General features: G+C 42.1%; 2 protein-coding genes and 3 long non-coding RNA genes across 12 annotated transcripts in view; 2 read left to right on the top strand and 3 right to left on the bottom strand.

Moving 5' to 3' along the window:
- Positions 1-9,652, bottom strand: part of LOC144683505 (uncharacterized) — a 64,845-nt gene extending 55,193 nt beyond the window's left edge. Inside the window, exons 1-2 of one of the 2 annotated variants that reach the window (XM_078546572.1) lie at positions 9,307-9,648; positions 7,043-7,495 (exon numbers count right to left, since the gene is read on the bottom strand). In XM_078546572.1, coding sequence (XP_078402698.1) covers positions 7,043-7,106 — 64 coding nt within the window. In that variant the 5' untranslated portion in view covers positions 7,107-7,495; positions 9,307-9,648. Of the gene's footprint in view, positions 1-7,042; positions 7,496-9,306 lie in introns of both variants that reach the window. The other variant, XM_078546573.1, reaches the window with a different exon arrangement.
- The window catches only part of LOC144683510 (uncharacterized), a 76,542-nt gene extending 57,530 nt beyond the window's left edge, over positions 1-19,012 (bottom strand). Inside the window, exon 1 of the long non-coding RNA XR_013577277.1 lies at positions 18,459-19,012. This is a non-coding gene — a long non-coding RNA (uncharacterized LOC144683510). The remainder of the gene's footprint in view (positions 1-18,458) is intronic.
- Positions 1-26,828, top strand: part of LOC144683508 (uncharacterized) — an 86,464-nt gene that overhangs the window by 51,013 nt on the left and 8,623 nt on the right. The gene's annotated exons all lie outside the window — the stretch shown is intronic.
- LOC144683509 (uncharacterized) lies at positions 12,869-22,153 on the top strand. Of its 2 annotated transcripts, none has more exons than XR_013577275.1 (4): positions 12,869-14,987; positions 15,795-16,060; positions 17,770-17,843; positions 21,661-22,153. It is a non-coding gene; the product is annotated as an uncharacterized LOC144683509 (long non-coding RNA). The 2 variants fall into 2 exon arrangements; XR_013577276.1 differs by having other exon boundaries at positions 15,795-16,022; positions 21,661-22,017.
- LOC144683506 (complement decay-accelerating factor transmembrane isoform-like) overlaps positions 21,214-26,828 on the bottom strand; it is a 51,373-nt gene continuing 45,758 nt past the window's right edge. For 4 of the 6 annotated variants that reach the window (XM_078546574.1, XM_078546575.1, XM_078546579.1 and 1 more), the window contains 3 exons: positions 25,184-25,222; positions 23,022-23,091; positions 21,214-21,489 (listed from right to left, as the gene is read on the bottom strand). In XM_078546574.1, coding sequence (XP_078402700.1) covers positions 21,411-21,489; positions 23,022-23,091; positions 25,184-25,222 — 188 coding nt within the window. In that variant the 3' untranslated portion in view covers positions 21,214-21,410. Of the gene's footprint in view, positions 21,490-23,021; positions 23,092-25,183; positions 25,223-26,828 lie in introns of those variants that run through there. The other 2 variants (XM_078546578.1, XR_013577273.1) reach the window with 2 other exon arrangements.

Genomic DNA, 26,828 nt, shown 5'->3' with positions numbered 1-26,828 from the left:
ATTGCTCCAGTGAAGCTCAACGCAAACTGGAGGAACAGCACCTCATCTTCCGACTAGGCACTTTACAGCCTTCCGGACTAAATATTGAGTTCAACAATTTTAGATCATGAACTCTCTCCTCCATCCCCACCCCGTTTCCGATCCTCCCCTTTTTTTTCCAATAATTTATATAGATTTTTCTTTTCCCACCTATTTCCATTATTTTTAAATGTATTTCCATCCATTGTTTTATCTCTACCTTTTAGCCTATTTCGATTCTTTCACCCCACCCCCACTAGGGCTATCTGTACCTTGCTTGTCCTGCTTTCTACCCTTAATTAGCACATTCCTTGGATAATATCACCACCTTCAACACCTCTTTGACCTTTTGTCTATGACATCTTTTGGCTATCTCCACCTATCACTGGCCCTTTATCCAGCTCTACTTGTCCCACCCCCGCCCCCCCCCACCTTAAACCATCTTATATTTCACCTCTCTTCTATTTTTACTTAGTTCTGTTGAAGAGTCATACTTGAAACGTTAACTGTGTTCCTCTCAGCAGATGCTGTCAGACCTGCTGAGTTTTTCCAGGTATTTTTATTTTTATTTTTGTTTTGGATTTCCATCGTCCGCAGTATTTTGCTTTTTGCTTTTAAAACATAAGGATGTTATGCTTCAGTTGTAGAGGGCATTAGTGAGACTGCATTTCGAATACTGTGTGCAATTTTGGTCTCCTTATTTAAAGAAGGATGTAAATGCATGGGAGGTGGTTCAGGAGACGTTTACTAGACTGATGCCTAGAATGAGTGAGTTGTGTTATGAGAATAGGTAGAACAGGCTGGGCTTGTTTCCACTGGAGCTTAGAAGGGTGAGGGGTGACTTGACTGAAGTATATAAGACCCTGCTTGGTCTTCATAAGGTGGCCGTGGAAAGGATTTTTCCTCTTGTGGGTCAGCCCAGAACTAGGGGGCACTGTTTTAAAATTAGGGGTCACCTTTCTAGAACAGAAATAAGGAGAAAAAAATTCTCTCAGAGGGTTGTGCAACTTTGGAACTTTCTGCCTCAGAAGACAGTGGATGCGAGGTCATTGAATATTTTTAAGGCAGAGGTCGATAGATTCTTGTTAGGCGAGGGAATCAAAGGTTATCAGAGGTAGATAGGAATGTGGAACTCGAAACACCATCAGATCAGCTTCGATCCTATTGAATGGTGGAGCAGGCTTGAGGGGCCAAATGGCCTACTTCTGCTATTATTTCATATGTTCATATGTTCATATATCCTGTTGTCATGAAACTTATCCCTCATGTTAATATATTACATTTTGATTCATCTACTATACCCAGAGGTCTCTGTCTCATTCTTAATTTCAATGTATATTATTCTCTCCCACTTTTTAGCACACCTAAGGAGATGGGTATCCAATCTGCTTTCAGGCTTCCATCAATGCTAATTCTAAGCCAGTCAAAGGTACAAGAAGTAATACAGAATGACTTCTTCCCCTTCACTTGTGACAAATGAGCTAATGCCGCTTCCTCTCCTGATGGTCTTGTTGAAATCGGGATACCTTGTACCATGATTAGCAGATGCAAGCCTGCATTTTCACATTCCATGACATGAACCCCTGAACACCACACTTTGACATCATGCTATCAATAGTAAAAATACGTAACTTTTTTTAAAAAACTATTTTAGTAACCATTCATAAACAGTCAATTCTAAATTCATAATTGTTTCATTCAAATGAACATTTTACTTTTAGCAATGAATTGTATTCAGTGAACTGAACTGAAATATTGAGAGAATCTTATGGAGGCGAGGGGACTCTCAGCCGCCAGAGGGAGGCAAGAGATCAGTGTCGCCTCATTTGGGGAAAGCCTGCCAAACTACGAGCCAATTAACCAGGCAATTAACAGGCCACCGGCAGGCCTTCCCCGAGATCACGACCCCAGAAGTCCCGCCCACCATGAGTGATGGTGGGAGTTTTGTGAGGTGGGTTTCACACGAGGGGGTTGGGGAGGCAGAGTTTGGCAGCAAGGGCAAGGATGTGACTCTCAGCAGGTCCCCCCTTCCCGATGCAGAATCCCTCATTGAGTGCCTTTGAATGAGGGGCTTTTCCCTCCGGAGACCAAAGAATTCTACACAAGTCTGCATGTCATGCTCCCCGCGTGGTGACAGACCCCCCTGCTGCTGTGTTAATACCAGCAGAGGCAAGAAGAGGCCCTTAATTGGGTATAAATTGGCCCTTAAGATCCTCAGTTGGTGATGGAGCAACGAGGCCGTCCACAGCCTTCTCACCATGGATTTAATCAGGGTGGCGCAGGAAGATGGCGGCGTCTCCAACTGCCACCATCCTGCCCAGTTAAAGCACCCCCACCACCACCAAACTCACCAGGAGGGAGAGTGTAAAATTTGACCCATTGTATTAGACTCTCCTACTTTGCATTTTTGTTTTACAGCCAACTCCTCATAATTCAATATCGTTTTTGCATTAAAGTTAGAACAGGAAGAAGTCTGGGTAGAACAGAGGTAATTTGAGAGAATAATCTTAATTGCAAGCATAAAAATACCACTTGAGAAGGAAGATGAGCAGTGCTTTATAAATTTGCCTCTAACTAAACTGACATGCATAATGAAATAAACATGGATTGCAAAGGAGAAACACGTAAGTTCTCAGTTTTCTACTTCCCCTGACCTTCGCTCATTGTAATACCAGTGAGATTATCTTTTAGCAGCTGTGGCAGTGAAATACCTTTTACCGCATAATGAGTAACATTTTCAGCAATAGTGGAAACCTTGTTCATCACCAAACTACGTTCATCATTGGTCTACTCCAGAAAGCCAGACAGTGAAGGAAAGAACCGGAGCCTAATCTTTACATACTTTTAGAAGCTTTTATTGCAGGGATACATATTATAAACATGTACCTTTTAACCCAACTACCAGGTTCAGTATCTCCAGTCAATGACACCACGTGCAAACAATTAAACACCCAATTAATATACAATTAATAATGATGTTCTTGCCAAATTAAAAAAATGTCAGCATCTATGGCACATTACAACATATTATACGTTTAGACTTTTACAAATATCACATCATATATCACATAATGAAACAGTTTTAGTAAATCTACAGAAGATTTTGGTCAGCAATCTCCTTCTGGTTCCAAGTCATTAACAAGTTAATAGGCAAATTCCCAACCCAAAAGAAAAACTTACATTTATATAGCACTTGTCCTTGGGGTATCCCAAAGTGGTTCACAACCAATAAATTAATTCTATTATGTAGGCAAATGTGGCTTTTTAATATGTGCATGGTACAGACCCTAAAAAGCAGAGATAAATGGCCTAACCAGTTAAAATATTTTGGTGAAAGGGTAAATGCTGGCCAAGACAACAGGACAACTCTCATGTTCTTCTTCAAGTAATGCCTTGGGATCTTTTATATCCACCTGAGTAATGTCCCAACAAAGACAGCACCTTTGACACTCCAGCACTCTTCCGGTACCACACCAAAGTGTCTGCTGCTTTCAAAGTCACGGGCTGGAATTTTACGAGCCCGTTGTGCTGGGAACGGGGTCGTAAACTTCATTCTAAACTGCATTGATTTCGGCGGAAACATAAAATCCCGTTGCCTTAAAATTAAGCCTATGGACTAGAGCTTGAGCCCTGACCTCCTGATTTATTGCCCTTCCCTAATTGACCTTGAGAAGGTGGTGGTGAGCTACCTTCTTGAACCGTTGCAGTCCCTGTGGTGTAGGTACACCCACAGTGCTGTCAGGGAGTGAGGTCCAAGATTTTGACCCAGCGACAGTGAAGGAATGGCGATATATTTCCAAGTCAGGGTAGTGAGTGGCTTGGAGGGGAACTTCCAGGTGGTGGTGTTCCCATCTATCTGCTATCCTTTCCTCTAGAAGGTAGCAGTCGTGGGTTTGGAAAGTGCTGCCTAAGGAGGCTTGCTGAGTTTCTGTAGTGCATCTTGTAGACGGTACACTCTGCTGCCACAGTTCATCGGTAGTGGAGGGAGTAAATGTTTGTGGAAGGGGTGCCAATCAAATGGGCTGCTTTGTCCTCGATGGTCTCAAGCTTAAGTGTTGTGGGAGCTGCACTCATCCAGGAAAGCAGAGAGTATTCCATCACACTCCTGGCTTGTGCCTGATAGATGCTGGACAGGCTTTGGGGAGTCAGAAGGTGAGTTACTTGTCGCCGAATTCCTAGCCTCTGACCTGCCCTTGTTGCCAAAGTATTTATATGGCTAGTCCAGTTCAGTTTCTGGTCACTGGTTACCCCAGGACGTTGGTAGTGGGGGATTCAGCCATGGTAATGCCATTAAATTTCAAGGGCTGATAGTTAGATTCTCTCTTGTTGAAGATGATCATTGCCTGACACTTGTGTGACGTGACTGTTACTTGCCACTTGTCAGCCTAAGTCTCGATGTTGTCCAGGTCTTGCTGCATTTGGACATGGACTGCTTCAGCATCTGAGGAGTGGTGAATGGTGCTGAGCATTGTGCAATCATCAGCGAACATCCCCACTTCTGACCTTGCGATTGAAGGAAGGTCATTGATGAAGGAGCTGAAGGTGGTTGGGCCGAGGACACTACCCTGGGGAACTCCTGCAGTGATGACCTGGAGCTGCGATGATTGATCTCCAACAACCACAACCATCTTCTTTTGTGCTAGATATGATTCCAACCAGTGGAGAGTTTTGCTCCTGATTGCCATTGAATCCAGTTTTGTTAGGGCTCCTTGATGCCACACTCGGTCAAATGCAGCCTTGATGTCAAGGGCAGTCACTCTCACTTCACCTCTGGAGTTCAGCTCTTTTGTTCATGTTTGAACCAAGGCTGCATAACATTTAATTTTTCTGTGAAATCAAGTTTTCTAATAATTTCAACAAACAGATGTACACTGAGAATGAGTATTCCTCCTAGTGAATAATAACAACGTTGAAAATTTACATTTAAGATCTAACAGGTGCGGTGGTGCAACAATAACTTGTATTAATAAAGCCTCTTTGACATAATAAAATGTCCCAAGACACCTCACGGGAGCATTATAAAACAAAACATGACACTGAGCTACAAAAGAAGTTATTAGTGCAGGTGGCCAAAAGCTTGGTCAAAGAGGTAGGTTTTAAAGAGTGGCTGAAAGTAGGTCAGTGGAGATAAAGCATAGAGGTTTAGGCAAGAGATTCCAGATCTTAGAGTCAAGGCGTTCGGCAGCACAGGCACCAATGGTGGAGCAGCTGAAACCGGGGATGCACAAGAGATCAGAATTAGAGGAGTGCAGATATCTCAGAGGGTTGTGGGGCTGGAGGAAATTACAGGGATCAGGAAGGGTGAGGAAGGATTTGAAAACAAGGATGAGAATTTTTGAATTGAGGGGTTGCTTAACAGGAGCCAGTGGAGGCCAGTGAGCACAGTGGTGGTGGGTGATCGGGACTGGGTGCAGGTTTGGACATGAACAGCAGCGTTTTGGATGACCGCAAGTTTACGGAGGGTAGAACACGGGAGGCTAGCCAGGGGTGGGTTTGAATGGTCAAGTCTAGAGGTAACAAAGGCCTGGATGAGAGTGAGAGCAGCAGATGAGCTGAGGCATGGGCAGAGTCAGGTGAAGTTACAAAGATGGGAATATGTAGCCTTAGTGATGTTTGGAAGCTCATCTTGAAATGAAATAGGACACTGAATTTGGTTTAACCTCAAACAGCTGCCGGTGAGAGACAAGAAGTCGGTGGCTTGGGATTGGAGTTTATGGTGGGGACCGAGGAAACCACCAGAATTTTGTCAAAAAATTTACACAAAGTGTTCCGTAGTTTGAGAACAACTCGGAACAGTGGATGCCCAGAATTGGGCACAATACTGCATCTTGGGTCAAACTAGTATTTTCTGTAGGTTTAACATAACTTCCTGCTTTTTCTACTCTATATAATCACCGTCGGGTTGCCACTCTGGTCCTACTCTTTTCGCACCACATCCAAGCTCTGCATTTCTGACCCGGATTCCAATCCTGTCTTCTTCAGGAATACGGAGTGTAGCTCAAATCTAACTGTTTCCTGGTAGGGCAGGATTGTTGGGGTAAGACATGCCACACGCACCCACCCCCGACAGTCTTCACCCCCCCAAACCCCCCCGATAGTGTTCACTCCCCCCAAACCAACCCCCCCCCCCCCGACAGTGTTCACCCCCCCAAACCCCCCCAAACCTCCCCCGACAGTGTACACCCCCCCCGCAACAGTCTTCACCCCCCCCCCCCCCCCAATCCCCCCCTCACCCCCGACAGTTCTGGCCGAGCCGCATCCCTGAAATGAAGAGTAGAAATACATTTCCTCCATATTCGCACCTGGGCTTGTGCATGACAGGGGGGCAGATGAACTCGGCAGTGTAAAAGATCGGGGAGATGTGGGTGCTTGAGTTACTTGTGTCAGCACATCTTGCCCACACTGCCTCGATCTTTTACAGTGGTTCTGGCCGAATGAATCCCTGTCCAGCGCCGGCTATGGAGGCTCCCTCCAAATTATGACCAGATTTTCAGGCATAGCAGGAACAAAATCTATTCCTGGTGTTATTTTTTCAGCATTTTTGGATATTGTTTATACATTTATCCTGGAGTAGGTGCATTACATTTTGCCGTTACTTGAATGGGCTTTTATGGCATTAAGTAAGTGGCCTTAAAATTGAGAAGCAACTCCAATATGACAAAACACTTAATGTGTATGAATGATGTGAAACTGTAATGTTCATACTTAAAGAGGAATATTTAGGTGTGGGTTTGATTGTTCATGTTGATTTCTACCCATTTTACATTTGGGGGTGGGGGTAATTCTCCTGAAATTCGCAGGAAATTTAAGCGTAAGTTGTCGGATTGTGCACAGGGATAGGCGCTACTTAGAGTTTAACTTTCGGTTTGGCCCCGGGTTGAAAATCCTAATTACGGGGACACTTGGAGAAAATGAAAATGGTGGTAAAGGTAATGCGAACGTTTTAACTTCTTAAAGTCCAATTATACACTCTTGCTAAAACCCGCACAGCAACATTGAGAGCTGGCCAAATTCTGTCCCTTACCTGGATTGTTACTGGCGCATGAGGTAAGAAAAACAGCAACCATGAGCGCAACTTTCTGCCACATTTTCGCCCTCGTTAACCTGGAGAGTCGTATAGAGTTACCAATCCCGTCCTGTGTCAGAAACAGCCGCCTGGATCAATAAAGCGCTGGGACATTGAGGCGTGTTCCTCCTCTTTGTACTGCTGGTAATACTAATGTCGGAAGTATTCCCTTATCGAACGCTTCAATTCCATTGTGGTGTAGAGTGTATTTTAGGGCTGTGCTTCTTTGCAGTCTGCTCCTATCTGGATCTATTTTTCCAGCACTCGTTGCTCTTCGCTGCCGGCAAGCTGCTTAACAGGATATTGGGTGTATTTATTTCCCCTGAAAACTCTCCTGATTCCTTTCCTATACATTCTGCCAAAGATAAAACGGAGTGCATGTTTATCTTGCACACCAGAGCTCATTGGTTCCTGAAAGGAGAGATAAATTAAGAAAAGTAACGCACTTGGAAAATAATCTGCAGTTGATGAGTCCACAGCTCTTGGTTCACGTGGATAAAAGCAAAAAAACTGCGGATGCTGGAAATCCAAAACAAAAACAAAAATACCTGGAAAAACTCAGCAGGTCTGACAGTATCTGCGTAGAGGAACATAGTTAACGTTTCGAGTCCATATGACTCTTCAACAGAACAGAGTTGCAGGGTCATACGGACTCGAAACGTTAACTGTGTTCCTCCCCGCAGATGCTGTCAGACCTGTTGAGTTTTTCCAGGTATTTTTGTTTTTGTTTTTTCTCTTGGTTCACGTGTCAGTTTAATTGTGACTTTCCCTACTATGGCAAAATATGGCAATATATTGCAACATTACAAATCTGTAGATAATATATTGTAGCATTACTGATCTGTAGATAATATATTGCAGAATTACAGATCTGTAGGTTGTGTATTGTAGCATTACAGATCTGTATTGCTGCAGTATATAACCTGCAGACCTGTATTGCTGCAATATATTACCTACAGATCTGTAATGCTACAATACCCAACCTACAGATCTGTAATTCTGCAATATATTATCTACAGATCAGTAATGCAACAATATAATATCTACAGATTTGTAATGTTGCAATATATTATCTACAGCTGTGTAATGTTGCAATATATTAGCTACAGATCTGTAATACAACAATATATCACCTACAGATCTGTAATACCACAATACACAACCTACAGATCTGTAATACTGCAATATATTATCTACAAATCTATAATGCTACAATATACAACCTACAGATCTGCAATGCTTCAAACCATTCCCTACAGATTTGTAATATAACAGTCTATCACCTACAGATCTGTAATTCTACAATACATTACCTACAGATCTGTAATGCCGCAATACATTATCTACAGATCTGTAATAAAATAATACACTGCCTACTGATCTTTAATACCATGGCAGCTGGTGGAATTTGAATTCAATGAATAGAAAAAAGTCTGGAGTTGAAAGCTAGTCTTAGTGATGGTGACCATTGTTGTAAAGTCCCACCTGCTTCACTAATATCCTTTAAGGAAGGAAATCTGTCTTCCTTATCTGGCCTGGCCTATATGTGATTCCAGATCCACAGTAATGTGCTTGACACTTAACTGCCCTCTGAAATGTCCAGCAAGCCACTCAATTCTAGGGCAATTAGGAATTGGCCACAAATGCTGGCCTTGTCAGCGACACCCACATCCCACGAAAGGATAAATAAAAGGATACACTGACTGGGCAATGCAGTGGACAGTGACTCATGATGCAGTTATGCCAGTGTCATCATCCCCTGCAATTGCTCTAGAACACCAAGCCAGTCGAAACCACTTTTTGGAGTTAGTCATGCATGGGGTTTCTTTGTGTTATTCTTCCACCCGTTAAACTTTTTTTAGAAAAACTTAATTTACCACTTTCCTCTGACTGACAGTCAAACTAGATCGTTTCAACCCAGCAGTGCTATGAAGTCATTATTTAGTTGTGTTTGTCACAAAATGCTCTGTAACCTTCGGCCATCCTCCTTCAATGTAGTGCAAATAGCCAGCACAATGTGTCATTAAATAAAGACGGAAAATATTGGAAATGCACAGCTGGAAATTCATTATTATCCGCCCTGCTGTGTATTTACAGCCTTGTTTTCGCAACAGATTTCTGGCGTTTACAAGCTGTTTCTCTTTCTGTCTGCCACTAAATTAACGCCGCCTGAATGTACACAAACCGCTGGCCCTGCTGTCTTAATCTGACCAGTTGGTCACCTCTTTTCAGTAGAAAGTAGAGAGCAGCACAATATTCTGACGTATATATGGAGATTTTCTCTGGTCTGCCCATCTCCTAACTCTGTGTTCCACAGGGATTGGCAGCGTTCCAGTACCTTGCCAAACTGATCATGAATTGTGTGTAAACCCAGAAAGTATGTTTTGAAAGCTACTTCACTAGGCTGGGTATAATTCCACAGTCACATCCGACACATCTGCACGTCGATTGTTTGAGTAGGGTCCAGATTGCAAACAGGAATTGTAGCTGTCAGTCCAGGGCTGTTGAGATAAACGGAACACACCCATAACCCGTCCGCCTGAGATCAACCAACAGATCATGCAGCAAGAATTTAACTTGACTAATCTAAACAAACAGGTCAGTGTGATACTAAGGGAGTGCTGCAGTCAACGTGCCGTTAAAGCGAGGCCCTGTCTGCCTCTCCGCCTGGATGTAAAAGAACCGTAGGGCATGAAATAATTCTGAGCAACAATTATCCCATTCTCGACACCACCAGGAGAGAGTCACTACAAAAACAAAAATAAAAATACCTGGAAAAACTCAGCAGGTCTGACAGCATCTGCGGAGAGGAACACAGGTAACATTTCGAGTCGTTAACATTAACTATGTTCCTCTCCGCAGATGCTGTCAGACCTGCTGAGTTTTTCCAGGTATTTTTATTTTTGTTTTGGATTTCCAGCATCCGCAGCTTTTTGCTTTTACCGGACAGAGTTACTACTTCGTTCTGTTGCTGCTTGTGGAGTCTTTCCTGTATGCAAATTGATTTCTGTGTTTGCCTGCCTAGTAACAGTAACAGCCATTCACAAAGAAGCACTCAGGGGTGTGCTGAAGGGTGTTTTATAATGTATTCATGGGATGTGGGAGTCGCTGGCTAGTCCAGCATTTATTGCCCATCTCTAATTGCCCTTGTTCAGAGGACATTTAAGAGTCAACCACATTGCTGTGGAGTCACATGTAGGCCAGAGCAGGTAAGGACAGCAGATCCCCTTCCCTAAAGAGCATTAGTGAACTAGATGGGTTTTTAGAACAGTCGGCAATGGTTTCATGACCATCATTAGACTTTTTAATTCCAGATTGATGGTACTTCCCATTTTGTTTTTAGAACTCATTCCCAAAAAGCTCCAAATGCTGGGAGTTGAGGTACAGACCAGCTGTGATTTAACTGAATGATGGAACAACGGGCTGAATGGTCTCTTCCTGTTCTTATGTTAACAGAGGCAAAGGTTGAGTCAAAGAAGGTGGCACAGTTAAGTTGTATGTTTTAAAAGGGGCTTTAAAGGTACAGAGAGAGATGGAAAGGCAGAGGGGTTTAGGGAAGAAAGAATGGATTCATAACATCCTCAAAAGCTGAGAGTGCATCATATTGGGCTTGGGCTGAAAAGTGGCTATAATCACACTGCAAAGGCCGTCTCCAACAAGAGAGAATCTAACCATCACTCTGTGGCATTCAATGGCATTGCCATCACTGAAGACAGCAGATGCATGGGAACACCACAATCTGCAAATTTCCCTCCATGCCACACACCATCAGGGCCCAGGAGAGGGGGATGCAGATGGTGCCAAACACTGCGGCCTGGGGGCTGGGGAGGAGGTGGGGGGGGGCACCTGGGCTTGGTACTGTAAACAGAGTTTCTACTTGTCCACACTGAGCAGTCGGAGCTGCAGACCTGACAGAGTGGCTTTGAAGAAAGGATCTGTCAGGCCGAGAGTTCCGATTTGTTTAAAGCCGGTCTGTCAGTGTCAGGTCAATTTCACAGAGCTGCTGCACTGCTTCCAACCTCCCAGAAACTTTGCAATTCCAGTGTTTTTTGAAAAGCCTGTAAGAAAACCACAAAACTGTTCAGAGGTCAGCAGCAGCAGCAACTGAGAGAGTTCTTGGTTGAAAAATGGTAAGTCAAATCTCTGCAATTTTAGAACCAATTTCTTCTTTCCTCCTCATATTCTTTCTTTATTGAAAGAAATTACTTGGCTGGAATGAGGTTCCATGGGTTCAAGCAATTATCCAGTTTTTCACCCAAAAGACTGTCCTCACGAGCAAACCTGAACAGTAAGTGATGGCAAGCAATTCGACTATGACTGCATCACACTGAGCTATGCTTATTTTATCGCTCAGTATACACAAAAAAAACTTCCCTGTAGGGATTACTGGATAGCAATCAGCAATGGAAGCAAGTTCTGTTTTACTCACTCACGCTGGGGATGTTAAGTCTTCTTGGATTATTGAAGAATTTAAGTTTGAAAAATGGGTCTGTTATTTACAGAATGTCACAACTCTGAATAAAGGAGAAACAAAGATGATAACAATGGAACAACAGAACACTGCAGATGCTGGAAACCTGAAATAAAAATAGAAAATGCTGGAAAAACTCTGCTGGCCTGGCAGCATCTGTGGAGGGAGAAAGTGAATTAATGTTTCAGGTCTGTGACCTTTCAAACGAATGAAAGGTCACAGACCTGAAATGCTAACTTTGTTTCTCTCTCCACAGATGCTGCCTAACGTGAGTTTTTCCAGCATTTTGTAGTATTATGATAACAATGGAAGTTGTGTATAGCATTTCCAAAGGGAATTGAAAAGGGGAAAAAAGCTGCAAGAATGTAGAGAAAGTTATGAAGATGAATATTAACTAGTTTGATTCAGAAGCTTAATACAAACTGGTTAAGTTCATAGATCAAGCCAAAGGCAGTGAATCTGAAGAATAAATTGGAGTACAGCAAAGCAAGTGGGCCAACAAGTTGAAGTGGGCCTGCAGCAATGGCAGATGGAATTTAATATGAAAAAATGGAAACTTTGGCGTAGGAAAACAACATGTGGGTGACTTGTCCATGAATAGTGTCAAAACAGTTAAGAATGTGATTGAAACAAGTAAAGATGGTTTGAGTTCATCAATGTTCACTTATTGCAGAGCAGCTTTTTCAAGTTATTATTGAATCTGTTTCCACTCCCCTTTCAGGCATTGCATTCCAGATCATAACAAGGAAAAAATAAAGGATTTGATAGACTAGATAGATAAAAACATTTCGAGAATAAGGGTGCATAACCTTGAAGGTAGACCTACACAATTCAGTGGAGATGTCACAAAGCATTTGTTCACACAAAGGGTAGTGGATATCTGGGATTCTCCCAAAAACGGTAGAGATAAGTCAATTGAAAATTTCAAAACTGAGATTGATAGGTTTTTGTTAGGCAAGGGTATGAAGAATTACAGAATGAAGGCAGGTAGATGAAGTTAAGGTACGTATGAACAGACCAGCCATGATCCATTTGAATGTCTCAAGGGGCTGAATGGCCTACTCTGTTATCATGTACATTGGATTTTTTGGCAATATGTTAAATCTCTCATCCTTCGGTTATCGACCCTCCTGCCAGTGGAAACAGTTTCTCCCAATCTACATGGTTTCATCCCTTTTAAGATTTGCTTATTGCAAATAGGCAAGCGTGGTGCCCTTCTGAGGCCCTTTGAAGGCCAAACCATACTGGCGAAAGGTTGTTGATCCTAAAGTCAATTGATTATTTTCCTAAAGAAGGCCATTTGCTCCCTGAAGACTCAAAGAAAGCAATGTTCTTCAGGGCTTTTCTGGGCCACATTTCTGCAGCCTGAATGTGGCACTTCTCCAAGATTCCATCCCTTGGTTCAATCATGGTGCTCCTCGTGGAACTTGTAGGCACAATGCCATTGCCACGCAAATAACTCTGTTCTCTGGCTTTGAAACAAAATCTCTTGCTTTGATTGAGGACAGATATTGGTTCCAGTCCACTGCACCCTCAGCAAGTTTGCGACCACAAAGTCTAAGGGTGGAATTTTACGGCCCTGACCGCCAGCGTGATTTTCCAGCCCCGCCAAAGCCAATGGACATTTGAATGGCTCACTGTATTTTATAGCCCCGCCCCCAAAGCAATGGGTTGGGAAATGGCTTGGTAAATTTCTGTTAGATGAATCAGGGGTCTCTTAATACAGTAATGGTTTTATTGCAACCTTTTGTAATTGCTTACTTTGTTCCAACAAATTGTTAGCTAAGTCAAAATGGGTTTTGTAATTAATGACTTCAATGTGTCACCCTTGGAGCTGCAAACTTTTTTTGTGTCTTTAAGGTTCTTTATAATTGACAATTATATTTGATTCATTTTTCTGGTCAGTCTTCAAAAGGGATCAGCATTCACACTTCCAGTTCTTCTGGAGATATCAAAAAAGCCTCTGGAAAAAGAGAAAACAACTCTGAGGTCAAAGTTAGTGTTAATGTAGGCCAATATTTACAAATGAGTGAAGATTAATGTATGTTTATTATTTATTAACTTCAAGTAAGGATATTGCAATCTGTTACCTCACCTAGTTGCTACTGTTTATCTGTTGCTTTTAATAAACTCGTTCTGTAGTTTTTAGCCTCAGCAATGGTTTGATAATCTGAGAAGTGAAAGGGCTGATTCAATATCCTAAATTTAGTAACTAGTATTCCTGTTCAACACCAGACAATGCTACATTGCCATATATTACACACATGTCAATGCAGTTTATAGGGAGCAAGGGCTTCCTTCCAGGACTGTCCTTTGGTGCTGAGTGAAAGATAAATATCTGGGTAAAGGCTGAAAATGAAATAGTTTTGACGCTGTAAGTGTGATGACTATTTACTGCCCTTCGTTTGTGTGCTTACTAAAGTTGTAAATACATTCTTTAGACACTTCTTCCTTTTCTCTCTCTGCTTGAGGAATAGTTTGGGTTAGGCTGCTCTAAGATATCATCATACACTTTCTGGAGAGAATGTCAAGGAAATGAGCTACTTCAACAAATAAAATCAAATTAGGGACTGCAGATTGGAGCAGTGGTGGGTTAGGTGGAGGTAATTAGAATCAGGCATTAGAAAATAAGTGTTTCAATATCTGCGTTGTTTTAAGAAAGAACCATTTCATGCTCAGACTCTATTGTTCCTCCCCTTGGGGGTTGAGGCATGTTGATGCAGCATGGAAGATGCTTTATCTTTGGCTCAGGTAGCAAAGCAGCCAACAACTAATTACTTCAGATTCAGAGACAAGAAAGTTACCACTGAACAATGGATGAGACCTTAGTTTCATTCTATTTTGACTGTCATTTTCTATTGCTATGGAGGGTGTTGTATTTTCCAGTACTTTGCCCCAGCTTCACTGTTTGCTGCTGCAATTGAACTTGCTGTGCGTACATTAATCTTCATTAATTTGTAAATATTGGCCTGCATTAACACTAACTTTGACCTCAGAGTTGTTTTCCCTTTTTCCAGAGGCTTTTTTGATATCTCCAGAAGAACTGGAAGTGTGAAAGTGCTGAGGGTGGTAATTTCTCTGGTGTTCCCCAAGTACTCTGTGCATTAGGTGTGGAAAGATGGCATCAGCTCAAAGCACCATAACATTTTCACTGACGTTGGCAAGAGCTTAGGTCATCATTGATGGCACTTGTACAACCATCGACAGTGTTTCCATAGCAACAGAAAGAGCTTCCGTTCAATGAAAGTTCAGTTAGTTTGTGCGCAGAAAGGTAATGAAAGTAAATGCACGTTCTCAAGGAAGCAATCAAAATGTCTTCATTGTCCATGGTGCCTGTGCTACGTAAAAGATCAGATTCTCTGTCACAGGAGGATATTGCTGATGACCTCATTAAGAAAGCATTGAAAAGCAGCAAAATGCAACTACAATGAGGTATGTACCTCAACCATAATTAATGTAGGGCACAGCGGTTTTAAGTTAAAGCATATTGTAGGGATATGAGGTAAATATTAGGATCTTAACCACTCCTTGACCCAATAGAAAAGACACTGAATGTGTCAATTGGCAACATGAGCTTATTATGTTCAATTAGCATACACAAAATTGCTACTTAACAATGGCAGTTGTGTAATCAGCGACCTCTGGTCCTTGTTCTCCAAAGTCACTGAGCATTGTCTTCTGGATTATGTTCTGTTGACCATGGTATCGGCTTCTCTTGAGATATGCCAATGATATCTCGAAGTGTCCTTCTATTATCCTGTTGAGAGACCCTTCTCGTGTCATATTAGGCTATAGTTGTCTCTGGTTAGCATGATTGAGCTAAAATTACTCATTTTTCCCCTTTTTGCAGACAATTCAAAGCTCACATGTCTGCTGACATCAGCCACTTTCTGTAATTTTTTAAATTCATTCTTGGGATGTGGGCATTGCTGGTTAGGCCCTTGAGAAGGCGGTGGTGAGCTGCCTTCTTGAACCACTGGACTATTGCAATGTCACACAGGATTTCGCTTGATGTTTATCTCACATACAATCCATGTTAGGGAGCTTAAAGCTAAGCAGTCTCATCTCACTTCTTCTACGCTACTGAGTACTCGTGCTTTATGAGGAGCAATGTTACAACTATATCTTAGCATTTTGTGAACAATCTTAACCATCATGCTTTGCTGCTTAGCTTTTAACCATGTGGTTACCCATAAACAAGATCTTGTGCAGTTATTGATTAAATCTAATTATCCATAGATACATGGATCCTACAACATGTATTAATGCTTGGATTACCCCAGCAAGTTGATCTTCTATAGCCCAGTAAATGTGTCCTAAATAACCATGGTCTGCTGCATAACTGGAGCACAGAAAGGCATAAACATGCAGCAGGATAAGGAGTGAGCCTAATTGCAGCAGGAGCTGAAGAGGACAAAGAAGAAATGGAGGTGAAACAAGGAAAATCGGTGCAACGGACCTTGAAAGGTGACAGTCGCTGCTCTCAACATCAAAGCATTATTTAAGTGAGTAAGACACAAAAGATCCCTTATAAAACAGAGATCAATGGGAGTCAAAGGGAGAAGCCGCCAGTGACTAGAATAGTAACTGACAGTGTTTGTAGTTGTCCCAGCCAATGTCACAGTCCAGGGCCATCACTGCAGATGCTTTGCCATTGGCTTCAGACCACTGAGCTTCTGATGCCTGTTGAAAATATACCCCCACACATGCAAAAGTTGATTGTGCGTTTTTTAAAAAGCTTTGCTGAAGTCAGAGCCCTGCTATCATGGGGTTTTGGATCATTGGACTGTATTGCGTGCCCGTTGGCTAAAATTTTGAAAATAATTCCAACAGTTAGGCTAGCAGGCATTCTGGAACAATGTGCAGCAGTTTAATCACCTTTAACCTTTACATTTCTATGAATTACATTGAAAAATCCTTTGGCGATCTTGGTGTTTATAACATTTTGTCTGTGTCTAGCGAGGGATTGTGGCAATCCAGGAGAAATTATTAATGGATATTATGAAGCATCAGATACTACTTTGGGAAATAAAGTTACATTTCATTGTGCTGGTGAGCATTCAGTTGCACAAATTCTGGAATGATTTTGCTGAAGGGTTATGTTTTTGATGTTGGGATGATGTCGAAGGATGTCACAATATCTCCTTATGCAGTGTTTCCAAATTGCTTTTAATAGCTCGAGCAGGAAGAGGAAATGCTTTATTTTTACAGACAATTCCTGTATGTTATATTGAAGATTGGGAGGGTTGTGATCTTTAGTTTGCCATTCTGCTTGGCTACAGCATTGTTTCATTAGAAACATGTGATGGGGAGGTTCAAAATTTGAGGGAAATAGTTCCCCAGTAAATGACAGATTGTCATTCTTGCTGCAGTTCAGTGGAGCTGGCAACTCTTCTGAATCTTCCTCATTGTCTTCTTCTTCTGGCTCTTCCTGCCATGCCTTTTGTATTTGCTGCACGGTGACTTCACTCCCCTGAATGTATCCATGTGCAGCATATACCACCATCACTATGGACACCTTTAAAGTCTATACAATAGGAATAGCACCAGATCTAGACAGACAATGAGATCATTGTGCAGAATTTGGTGGAGGCAAGAGGGGTCTCAGTTGCCAGCTGAAAAGCTGGCGAGAACCGCGTCACCTCTTTTTTGAGAAGGCCTGCCACATCTTGTGCCACTCAGGCACTTGACAGGCCAGTGGTGGGCCTTCACCTGAGATCAAGGACCTTCGGGGTGGAAGTCCTGTCTATTGAGAGCTGTCGGCCAATCAGAGATGTTCTTCTGTACTCAGCAGCACCACTGGGAAGACGGTGTCTGCCACCAGTACTACACCCACCTGGAGGCCACAGGTGACTGATGGCAGGAAGGGGGTGGCAGGATGGGGGTTGGCAGCAAGGACAGGGGGTACACCTTCCCAATGCTGGGTACCTCAATCAGGCACTGAGCACCATTGAACGAGGGACCCTCCCTGGGAGCCTGCAAACAAATACGCCAGGATTTTTTTGTCATGCTCCCTGCATAGCAAGCCCCCCTGGGTTAATAATGGTTTTATTATGTTATATAATAGTTTCCTAGTTGAAACCAGTTTAACCATTAGATTCATTTCCTGATTAGCATGCTGCACTAATTTCACATATAACTTTCAGCTGACTTGTCTGACAATAAGTGATTTCTCTTTTGGTTTTCTACAATGGCTTGTTTTTTTCATTTCTAGGTACAAACTGGTTGGTAGTGACTACCGGATATGCACAGCCGATGGGTGGAGCGGTGTGGTCCCAACATGTAAAAGTAAGTTTAGGGTTGCAGATTTAGTAAAGCGGGCCATTTGATTTTTCTTATTTAATAAATTATCCTATTTAAATATCTGAAGTGTTGGCTTCAAGTATTAATATTTCATAGGTGGATAAAGTTGAGGTACAGAACAACCATGATTATAATTAAATGGCAGAACAGCCTTGATGGCATGAATGATCTACTCCCCTTCCTATGTTCTTATTAAATTGTCAATGGAATTTAAAACAAAACAATGTTTGAAGACATATATTCCTGGTCCCTTAAAATCTTTTAGTTGAAAATCCATGGGAGCATGTTGCTGGGTGTCAGTAATGTTGGACCACACAGTGAAAAGGTTCCTGGCTAATGCTGGCAGCAATGGGTTTTTGGCACTGTTGCAAAGGCAACAATTAAGGGCATTACTAGGTAGACAGACTTTATTATTTGTTCTTGGGATGTGAGCACCTCTGGCCAATAATTGGAGCTACACTGCTGCAATCGGGTGTTGATCATTGACATGGCATAAAGGGGACAAGAGGGTTATTCTAGGATGGACACTGGATTGGGCAACTGACATTTTACTTTGTAAGTTTTTCATAGTGAAATGTAACTAGAATGTCAGAAAAAAACCTCTTCAGATATACCTTTCAAGATATAATAAACATATTATTGCATAGTTCATAATTGAAGTAGCCATTTATCATATGCAACTGAGAAACCATACAAAATAGTTGTACACACTACACCAGAAAACTCATCTGTATTTATACAGCAGCATTACATTGAATTAAATTACACAGGATCTCTCCAAGTGGCAACCTCGGATCACACATCTTAACAATCATGGCAATATATATTATCAATGATACAATCTTACATCCTTAAACCTGTAGAAACATTGCAAATTGCCATCTGTGTTCTATATTCATGCAAAACAAGTGTCCAGAAACTTTCAGTCATTCATTGAAGTAACTGCATTTTGTAATAACTTGTCCCTTGTCATGACAGGGGAATCACAGCCACAAATTACTTAAGACAGACTGAACTTTTTAAGGAAGATGTGTTTTTTACAATTACCTACAAGCAAAGGCTTGTAAAGTAAATGTAAAGTAACCCACTTTCTGGGAAATTACTATGTGGATTATGCTTGACTGACTAGTCTAGAGAGAACATAGAATGTGACACCTAAGGTGTCAAGGCCCTCTTTAGACAGAGACACCTAAAAGGAAAAAATGCAATGCAAAAGACTGAACTTGAATTTCCTGTGGTGGGGGAGACAATGGAGATTGCCACATCTCAGCAGAAACCATCTCCTATTGAGTTGTATCTCAGAATGTGGAAATGATCTGAATTGAAAGGAAGGTTCTGGGCGAAATACGTGTTTGTTCTTTTCCCTTCCAGGAATACACAAGGAAATAGGTTAAAAAGCCAGCTTCAAACCTGACCTGTGTTTTAGTTCAGCTATGCTAGTGTGTGCTGTGAAGGTCACAGCAGAAAAACAGCAAATAAGAATCCCTGCAACTTGCAAGAAAAAGTCTTTCTCTCCTCTCTCTCTCTGTGGCTGGGGGCAAGTCAGCAAAGCCACAGTTAAAAAGGAAACAGGACAACTCCTTCAGCTAATCAGCAGAACCAAGTGTCTCCAAACCAACTGCTCAACTGCCAAAGTCAGCTCTACCAGAATCACTCAACTTGACGGCTGTAACATTTTTCCATCTGCTCCTCACGGACACACCAAAGACTGATTCATATATGCTTTTTAACTTTTAATTTTGGAGTCAACTTCTCATTTCTGATCTCTGTGTATGTGTGTTGCGTTTTTATTATTTTTTTCTTGGGTTTTAGTAATTAATAAATTTAATCTTTCTTTGACTTAAGAAAGTCTGCTTAAATTGGCTACTTCTAAAACATAAATAATTTGGACTGGGAAAACATATCCATCAGGGAAGGGATCCCTAAATTAAACCTTGTTGCGACCAACTGAGGAGGTTGAATAAAGAAGGGGAGCCAGCTCGTTCCCCCTTGCCCGGGGGCATAAAACAATGGGGGTCCTGCTTGGAAAGTTAACAATTTGGTGTATCTTGTCCGGGATCATAACAAATTGGGGGACCTCACCCGGGGACCAGTCGTAACATGCCCTACATGTTGTTTTTCTTCATTCTTTAAATTCTTTCTGCCACCTGCTTGCTCCAGTATAAAGATTGCTTCCAATTTTATCTTTGAGGTGCCTGATCATGTAAGAGGAGCACAAGGTGTTTTGACGACTATTTTCTCTCTCTCTTTATGCACAAGAACTTGACAAGTATGATCCTTCATCCAAGGCACAGTGTAGAGAGACCATGAAATATGAGGTAACGAGATTACAAAAAGGGAAAAAAGAAAAATAGGAATATAAGCTTTATAGCTTTGAACACAGTACACAACACAAGTGATGAGTTTTGGTGGATAGTTCACTGAAACTAACAGTGCAATGTCCTGATAGAATAAGAAAGCTAACCAGACCTTGGAAAGTATGATCAGAGTGGTTAAGCACAAATCTCTGGAAGCAACAATGAGTTTATTGGAAGGCTCTGGCATTTCCACACCCTGGTGCACTGTGTGCAATTCTTGTCACCAGTGAGGGTATTGAGAAATTGGAGGCAGTGAAGAAAAAGACAGCCAACTGGATACCTAGTTTAAAAGAATGAGTTATGAGGAGCAGTCAAAGAGATTATTTACTTTGAATAAGAGAAGACTGAGGGCAGACACCATTCAACATGCTTAAGGGAATAAATCAATTATTGTTTCAGATCGATATAAAATCAGGGACATTAGCTGAAGTTAAGAGGAGTGAGGTTGCACAGAGCATGTGGTTTGTCCAGGAAAGCAGAGTGTAGAGATATTTAAGGGGGTAGATTTTTGTGCCTGACCAGATGGGCCGAGGAGTTTTCTTCAGTCCTATCATTTTGAATCTTTTTTGTAGGCCCAAAGCACAATAGGGCTACTTATTTGCCATATTTGTCCCAATTGTTTTTGGAAGCATTTTCTAAGGTTTTCATTTCTTTACATAATTTTTATGATTTTTGAAGAGCTGAACTTGTCCCGCTCTTGGAACTTGGCTAATGCTGCATTTCTCCTTAAAGGGAGATTCCCTGCTAGATCAAATCGTCAGTGATCTTGGTTTGTCACAGGGAATACTCTGTAGGCAAACTTTCTCAATGCCTGTCAAATGGAGGGCATGTCTTATGTCACAAACTGCAGTGAGAGGCTCACCCCTTGCCTACAGACATGCCCATCCGTTGAGCCAGTACAACCTAATTTTTGCCAAGATTGCAAAATTGGGGCTATGTTTACACCATGGTACAGTAGAACATTTACATTTCTTAAGATAATTCACATCAAAAATTAATTTTGAGCAAAGAAATTTGAACCTTTTATTTTGTATATACAGACTCCAAAGTTCTAGAAGTAGCACGAATATCACGCTGCTTTCTGAGTCCTCTCTCTTGTCATGGAGATCTTTACAAATTTGATCCATTGAACTGAAAGGACTGGAATATTATTTCCCCCAAGATTGACGACCATTCATCTAAAACGGCTGCAGTTTCAATTTCCAATAAGTTTAATTGTTGCTAGTTCAGTGTCCTTGTGACATTCTAGGAATTGACTCCCTGTTTTATAGGATCTAGATGGAAAGGAAGAAGTGGCAAAACAAACAGAGAGGCAGCATATGGTCAACCAGCTCTAGTAAAAGTTTTTTAAAAACCGTGAAGAGCACAGTAAATACATTACAAAGGTACCAATACAATACTGATACTGACAGTACATTTGCCATTTTATCTATTTTTTATTGCAGGGTCTCAGGAGAGCAACTTGAGTGTATCACTCTGCTATAGTTACATCTGAACAGTGTGGAGCCCCTGCAGTATGGCAGCTGCAAAACGCTCACACGGACAAGCAGAGACACTTTAAGTGCAACGTAGCAGTGCCACGACATCAAGAACAAGTGGCATTAAGACAACAGCACAGAAAAATCCCAGTTGCACATCACAATAACATTGCAGCATTACTGGATCGAGTGACAGTCAGGAAGACTCAAGAGAAAGAGTTCTGAGCCATAGGTCTTGAAATGTGCAAAGCATTTAGCTTTCAGTTGCTACTCTCTGTATTACTCCTGAAGACCTAAACAATATGAAAGCAGTTTCTCTGTATCTCTGACTACCTAAATATATAAACTGCGGTTAAAGTGTTGGAACATTCCATTCCAACAGCCAATTTCTCGTGATGCAAGAGAACATAATACTTCGGAAAAATTGAATCACTGAAAAATAAACATTATTTACTCAATGTAGTCCATAAGAGGAAGGAGTCTAGCAGATCGTGAGATCAGTTATGTGGAACATCCAGGGGCAATGATAAACCAATTGTTGGGACTAAACTTTCACAAGCGAACCATTGATATGGAATCACAGGCATTCCACTCAGATAACACCAACTAGCACTTATGTAACAATTTTTATATGCAAGAATGATTTCCAATAAGGAGGAAAGGGGTACAGTAGACAGAGATGACACAAGTGGTAATGGAGCAAATGTTGAGGATTAAGCTGAACGCAGGGTTGAGCAAGATGCTATGGTTCTGCACTTGCAGATTTTGCTTGACAACCAGAGAATTACTTCATCCTAATGGCTGAAGGTGTGAGAGGGTGGATAGGGGAGCTGTAGATCAGGCAAACAATCAGCTGTTGCAATGTCACCTGATCTCGTTGCAGGTGCAATGGTGTTTTCCCACGGAATATGTGGGGTAAAAAGACATGCGTTTATATTGCACCTTTCACAATCTTATGACATCCCAAGTCACTTACAGCCACTGAAGTGCTTTTGAAGTACTGTTCTAATGTAGGAAAGTACGGCAGCCACAGAAAACTCCCACAACAGCAACGTGATAATAACCAGAAAATCTGTTTTTTCAATAATGTTAATTGAGGGCTAAATATTGACCAGGACAGGATGGAGAACTGGCCTGTTCTTCAAAGTAGTGCCATGGAGGCTTGTATGTGTGCAGTCATTCAGAAATGTTCAATTATTTTCCAGTTTCTATTACTGGCCATGACACCTCAATTGTGGTGGATATTTGAGTTTCCACTGGATTTATATTATCCAAATTTACAAAAATGATGCAGAGAAATATAAGAATAAAAGTAGTTCTACACTCACCCATATTTTCTTCTGTCACAAATAACCTTGATTATAATTAGTACTATAACAATGGCACCAGGGATGGCTCCTGAAATCAATACAACAAAGATGAGACCTGGGGCCAGACTTGCACATTACATCTCACCCCGTTCCACAGACAATTGAAGTCAATGGATGGTAACAACAGACGGGGTATAAAACAGATGGTGTGCAAACAGAATCTGCCCCGTACCCACTAAATGAGTTAGGTTAACATCAAGGTTTTAATATTAACTTCACAGTGAAATAAACATGATATGTTCTCAGTCTTTGAAAAACTGACCTAAAAAATAAGAGGTGGAATTTTACAGTTCCCCAACAACGGTTTTGAAGGCCGGGGGGGGGTCATAAAATGCAGCATGTAGCCTGCCCATTGCCTACCTGCCCACCCTTGGGCCCACTGAATCCCTTAAGTGTCCAATTATAGCCATTTAACTATGCCATGCTGCCTCCACTGCTATTTTACACCCGGCAGGGTGTACCCATGCCAGGTGGGTAGCCCCACAACTTTTACTGGATGAGCTGGTATCAGGGAAGAGGGGGGATTCTTCCTTGGCCATAAGAGACAACCTCCACAAGGTCATTCCCCCTCTTTACCCCTCCCGTCAGCCTCTCAAACCCCAAACCCCCACCCCCTCCCCCTCCTTCCTGTTGCCTGCCAGCCAGATTCTGCCAATACCTGGTGACCTGAAGTCTGCTTCCATTATCTCCTCTTCCTCAGGGACTGCCCGTAGTCCCAGCAGTGGCCACAGCTCAGATTGGAACCTGGAGCTGCTGGGACTACAGAGCCATCAGCTAATTGGCTTAGCTGGCTGCTCTCTAAGGCAGCCTTCCCTCCCTAGTGGGTGCGGAAGCCTCGCCGTTAGCCCATTAACATCCCGCTGAGCGTTAAATGCCGGTGGGGCAGCCAGTGTCAGCAGCGTCGTGTTGACCCATCGACTCTTCAGGTGGCGGGTCAGGAAATCCCACCATCCGAAAAATCCTGCCCAAGGACTTCTTGTAAAATCTTATTTTAAAGAATAAGCTTACATTTATTTAACAGTCCTCACATATAAGAGGAGACATTAAAATAGTTCACATTAAGCAAGAAACAAACAGTGAACACTGAGTAAGAGAGGAAAAAGGAAAGCTGAGATTGGTCTAGTGGAGGGTCAAAGATATTTTGAAAGAGGGTTTTCAGCAGACTTTAAATGTAGGAATTGGAGGGAGTTCCAAAGAGGTATAATTACTGAAAAGCTACCGCCACAAATGGAGCAGGAGACATGGAGAAGCTCAGCTTTAAGAGAAATTAGAGTGTAAGGCAAAAGAAAATGACTATAGAGTGAGATCAGGGCGGAATTTAAAACTTGAGAATGAGAATTTTAAAGTCAACACCACCAAAGCTCAGTGAGCCAGTGGACTTGGAGAGACAGTTAGGACAGGACTGTGCAACTTTTCCATTGGTATGTTGGCAGGGATTTTTTGGAAGCATTGCAACTAGTAGAGTAGGCTTACTCAGTGAGCATTAGAGCCTTGAAGTGTTGAAGATGTATCATTGTGGAGGAAGAGGTGAATGTGGACAATGCTGCAAAGGTGCAAGGAAGTGATTTTCAGAATGCATTAAATGCGAAGGAGGAATCTGATTTAGCATCACACCACAATTTGACTCAATCTGAAGTGGCAGTCATGGAGCTTGATTTAATCCAGGTCAAAGACTCAGAGATACTGAAGGGAGCTAATGGGGATGGTTTTACTGACAGTTATCTGGACAGAATTGGCTCTTGATGTCAGATAGGGAGAGAGGATTAGTAGAGAAAACAGAGATTGAGTTGTGTTGTCAGTAACAATGTTGCGAAAAGGTTGGATGTTAATGGTGAGAAGGAATGGACCAAGAATGATCCTGGGGTACATTGGAGGTTACCCTGCAGGCAAGGGAGAAAAAGTTCATAGGCAATCTAATACCTTAATTAAGACAGATATCAGCAGAATGAACAGGGCAGGGCTATCGGGGTCACGTATGATGGTTTTTGTAAGAATGTCTTAATGGGATGCAATGTCTTTAACTGTTTTTATCAAAATTATAATACGCTAGATACATCATTTGCAAAATTGATTACTATTTTTAAGTAATGCTTTGAGTAGTTTCCCGTTATTATACTTACCAAAATATATCCCCTTTTTCCAGTACTCATTAGAGGAATCTGCAAATATCCAAGAAAAAAAATACAGACTTGAGGAATCATCCTATTGAATTACTTTTTCTCCTTACAATCCAAATAGACTATTATACAATTTAAATAATGGAAAAGCTGCATTGTTCACAAATGCATCGCCTGGAAATGAGGAAAGAGAGGGCAAATTGCTAGTGAAAAATTGCATTCTTATCATGGTTATTGTTGAATACATTTAGTTTTAGTGTGAAAGATTGAGAATTAGAAGTGCATAATTTGGCTATTTATTGCACTGATGCCCCTGATTTCGCCACAAGAATGTAAATGTAGCTTGGAGATTTAATCATTAACCTCAACAAGATTATCTGCAGGAGTTTCTCAGGTCATTGAACAAATGTTGGCGCATGGACTTTCTATAAAATGCAAAAAAAACTTTATGACAAATCTAATATCCATTTCTGGATCCTGAGCACATGGCCACAATTTCATAAAATGTCTTGAATATTTCTTTCAAAACTTGATCAGTGCCAAATATTAACAACTACTATTCAAAAGGTGGAGTACAATTGCCTTAAGAAATGACTATTTCATGGCTCCCAATTTGCACAAACGCGACACACCAACTCCAAAACTTTCAAGGACTGTGGCCAGAATCTTCTGATCGGCGAGTGGGGGCGGGTCCCCGACGTTGGGGGCTCACCGGTGCATAAAATGATGGGCAGTCATGTCGGACGTGCGTCCCGACGTCACCGCGCGTCATTCAGATCCTCAGTTCGCGGGCGTGCAGCAGAGTCGGCTGCACGCCCACCGAACTGTCAAAGGCCTATTAAGGCCACTTAGATTCCAATTAAGATCATTAACTGAGCTGTCCGTCCAACCTTAAGGTTGGGGGGCAGGCGAAGAGCTCAGGCGGCCTTCACATTTATCACGAAACCTCATCCATGGGCGGGATGAGTTTTCATGAAGGTGTGAGGTTTCATGAAGGGTGTATAAATTAAAATTCATTGACATGTCCCAGCTCATGTGAATTTTTTTTCCCCTTCATTAAAAATTTAAAAAATCAAATTTATCTCCTTGATACAGCTCTGTGCCTTAGGGAGATTTCTATACTCTATCGCGTGCCTGCGCAAAAGAGCACAGGCCCGACTTGGCCTACTCCCCCCCGCCCGCACAGGGAGTGCTCAACGCTTCTGGGTGCGCATCACGCTGGGCGGGAGTTAATTGGCCCGACCACGCAAAATGGCGGAGCCCAGCTGATCGCGGACGGCAACTGGTTGCGCGCCCACCCACACCCGCTCCCACCCAACCCCCTCCGACAGGGAGATTGCACTGCTTCATAAAAATAATTTATTTTTAAAACACATTCATAGGTTAGGAGCATCTCTGGTGAGGCCAGCATCTGTTGTCCATCCCTAATTGCCCTCAAGAGTGTAGTACTAAGCTGCTTTTTTCAACTGCTACACTCCATGGGGACAACTGAGTGGCCTGTTAGACTGTTTCAAAGGGCAGTTAAATAGTCAACCATGTTGCTGTGGGTCTGGAATCATATTAGGGCAGAACAGGAGAAAATGGCAGATTTCCTTCCCAAAAGGACATTTGTAAACGTGATGGTTCTTTTCCAGTGGTTTCATGGGCA

Source organism: Cetorhinus maximus, chromosome 8, assembly GCF_964194155.1.
Source record: "Cetorhinus maximus chromosome 8, sCetMax3.hap1.1, whole genome shotgun sequence".
NCBI lineage: Eukaryota > Metazoa > Chordata > Chondrichthyes > Lamniformes > Cetorhinidae > Cetorhinus > Cetorhinus maximus.
This window is presented reverse-complemented; position numbering and strand designations above follow the sequence as displayed.